Source organism: Cebus imitator, unplaced genomic scaffold, assembly GCF_001604975.1.
Source record: "Cebus imitator isolate Cc_AM_T3 unplaced genomic scaffold, Cebus_imitator-1.0 Scaffold443, whole genome shotgun sequence".
NCBI classification, from domain to species: domain Eukaryota; kingdom Metazoa; phylum Chordata; class Mammalia; order Primates; family Cebidae; genus Cebus; species Cebus imitator.
In genome coordinates, this window is record NW_016107758.1 from 1127548 (window position 1) to 1130720 (window position 3173).

Below are 3173 nucleotides of genomic sequence, written 5' to 3' on the forward strand. Positions count from 1 at the left end.
CGTCCATGATCTGCGGTGGGTACAGGGTGAGACCCAGGCCCCCACCTCCCCGAGTGAGGAGGCAGTGACTGCCCCCCCACCGTCCATGATCTGTGGTGGGTACAGGGTGAGACCCAGGCCCCTACCTCCCCGAGTGAGGAGGCAGTGAGTGCCCCCCCACCATCCATGATCTGCGGTGGGTACAGGGTGAGACCCAGGCCCCCACCTACCTGAGTGAGGAGGCAGTGACTGCCCCCCCACCGTCCATGGTCTGTGGTGGGTGCAGGGTGAGACCCAGGCCTCTCAAGTGAGGAGGCAGCTGATCCCCTCCCCCATCCATGATCTGCAGGTGGGTGCATGGGTCATACCGAGTGTCCCTGCCTCTCCGAGTGAGGAGACATCTGACGCCCTCCCCTCGTCCACGATCTGGGGGTGTGAATACAGGCGAGACCCAGGTCCCCCGAGTGCCCCCCGAGTGCCTCCCGCTCCTACCTGGTACATCTCCCTGTGCATGTGCCCGATCATCTGCAGCCCCCCAGCCGCCATGGTGCGAGGAGGCAGGCTGGAGGGGCCGGGCCCCAGCAGGAGCCGGGTGGGGATGGAGAGGGGCTTGAGCAGGGCCTTGGGGGGTGCCACCAGCAGCTGGTGCGAGGCCATAGTCCTCACCCAACCTGCTGCTCTGGGACCCAGGGCTGCACTGGCCTTGGCCAGAGCCTGGAACATTTCCCCTTGGGCCGGACACAGGGGTGAGAAGTGAGGATTGGTGGATGGGCTTCTGGGCGGCCCTGCCTTTTGCTCTTGTTCCCTGAGCCTTATCTGTGTTATCCTGTAGGTCAGGGCCAGGCAGCAGGGGGCTGAGCCCTCAGGCAGAGGGAGCCTCCGGGGCTGAGTGACAGAAAAGCGGAGTGCCACAGAGCTGTCCTGGTCACAGCCCTCCCTGCTTCCCGCTAAGACCTGGGTCCAGCCCCTCCCATCCTGCTTAGCTCAGACATTGGCTCCACCTGGAAGGGCGGACAACCTGAATTGGGGTGGCTTCGAGGTCATAGGCAGATTTAAACAGATTTTGATTGGCAACTGATGGGCAATCTAAGCTTCAGTCAGAGAAGTGTTTCCTAAAGGGTCCAGCACAAGTCACAGAGGCTTGGCGGGACCTGTGGTCTGTGTTGTAACAACCCCCCCCCGCCCACGTTGGCTGATGTGTTGCAAAGCCGCTGCCATAGGTGTGGGCGTGTTCCCGTAAAACCTTGTTTACAAAAAGCAGGTGGCAGGCCACACGGGGTCCATGGGCCGTAGCTACTGACCCTGGCTCAGCTGATGGGAAGGCTTGCAACCAAAAATAAAACGTGAGGTGTAGGGCACGTTGGGGGCCAGATGTAAGGCTGTGGGTCCCACAGGGTCTGGGGTGAGCCTTATGCTGTGCTGAGGCGCAGATTCCGAGAAATAAAGAGACAGGACACAGAAGTACAAAGAAAATGCAGCTGGGCTCAGGGGGCCACGCCACCTACAAGCGGAGTCAGGCGAGGCCCCAAATGTCCAGAAGTGTGAGTATTTACTGTGTATAGGTCAGGGGGCAGGGCAGTGAGTGAAATCATCTTTAAGGATAGTGATAGGGTCGTGAGCAATAAAACATAGGGTCCACCCCCATTAGGTCACCTAGGCTAGGAGGTGGACAGTGCACAGCAAGGGGCCTGTTACCACGAAGGCAAGGGCCGTGTGCAATAAGGGGTCCACCCCCCATTGGGTCACCGAGGCTTGAAGGTGGGCCGTGCGCAGTGAAGAGGGTGCAGTGTGCGATACTTCTATCTATGGGCAAACTACTAAGAAGATTTAAAGGAGGATGCTTTGTCACACAGCAGTGACAGAGCTGTCAAGGTTACCGCCACCTTCTGGCAGCTTCCAATGGGTTCTATGGGAAGATGCTTTTCGAGCAGCACAGTAGCAAGAGCTGATAAAGTTCAGTCACCAAGGTGGATTGCCAATCTGAGGGCAGACTTCCACAAGAACTGCAGCAAGGTCCTACAACTCCTTTATCAGGAGGAGTGGCTCTCGCCCCAAGCCTGCCATACAGCGGGTATCTTTACGATACTGAACGCTGCCACCTGGGCCATGGGTTCTTGTCCTGGTATAACTGTTTTTCCCTTAAATCACGCTCTGCACTGTGTCTGCTCCAGGCATTCCTCCGATTATAAGCTGCTTATTCCTTAATTCATGCTCTGTACTGTGTCCACTCTAGGCATTCCTCTGATTATGAACTAAGATATAATTATAGGTATATATGTAGGGAAATATTCTTCAGGCACTCATACTATCAACTGTTATATGATTATATATAGAGGATTATATAAAGGGAGACTTCAAGCCCTAACACTATAAACTAATATATGATTGTATAAAGGACTATGTAAAAGGAAACAGCTGAGTAGCAACACTATGAAGTCACTATTCCTCAAGCCCTAACTGTGCCAGGGCTCTGCTTGGCTCTCAATCCTCGGTGCCTATATGGGGGGTTACCCACATGAAGGTCCCGGCAACTACGTGAATGGGCTTCCCTCTCCGCCAGGGCACTCCAAAATCGCGCCTGGAAGACGCTCAGGCCCGATGGTCGCGTCTACACATCAACATCAACGGAGACCCCAAGCCCGCTAGGAAACACGCCGTCTACTTCCTCTCTCAAGGCCGCTCCCTGGAGGTGTCACCTGCTCCCCACACCCCGACTCAGAACCGAGACACTCCTTTCCCTGGTAACACGTCTTTCCATCGAAATACGTTTAAATTCAAGTTGTGCCGCCCTCCAGATGGAGCCAGGGCCCGTCTCACAGGTGTCCACTGACGCCGCGTGTCTCCCCAAAACGTCTAGAAGCGAGCCGGCCCGACCACCCTGCACCCTGGCACGGCTGCCCTCCCCCAGGAGGCTGTGTCATGGGTGCGCCCTCGGCCTGGGTGAGGCTGCAGCTAATTTAGGAAAGAAACTTTCTAAATTAACTGAGACCCGTTTCGGATACTTTTTGGTTTCCAGGCTCAATGCAGCAAATAATCCTGCACTGCGTATAGACAAGGCAAGGGTGGCCCCTGCGTGCGTGCTCCCGGCGTGCGTGCTCCCGGCGTGCGTGCTCCCGGCGTGCGTGCTCCCGGCGTGCGTGCTCCCGGCGGGCGTGCTCCCGGCGGGCGTGCGTCCCGGCTTGCGTGCTCCCGGC

General features: G+C 57.2%; 1 protein-coding gene across 2 annotated transcripts in view; it reads right to left on the bottom strand.

The window, feature by feature from the left end:
* AGXT (alanine--glyoxylate and serine--pyruvate aminotransferase) overlaps positions 1–951 on the bottom strand; it is a 10370-nt gene extending 9419 nt beyond the window's left edge. The window contains exon 1 of one of the 2 annotated variants that reach the window (XM_017510732.2): positions 472–939. In XM_017510732.2, coding sequence (XP_017366221.1) covers positions 472–702 — 231 coding nt within the window. In that variant the 5' untranslated portion in view covers positions 703–939. Of the gene's footprint in view, positions 1–471 lie in introns of both variants that reach the window. The other variant, XM_017510733.2, reaches the window with a different exon arrangement.
* Positions 952–3173: the final 2222 nt, after the last annotated feature.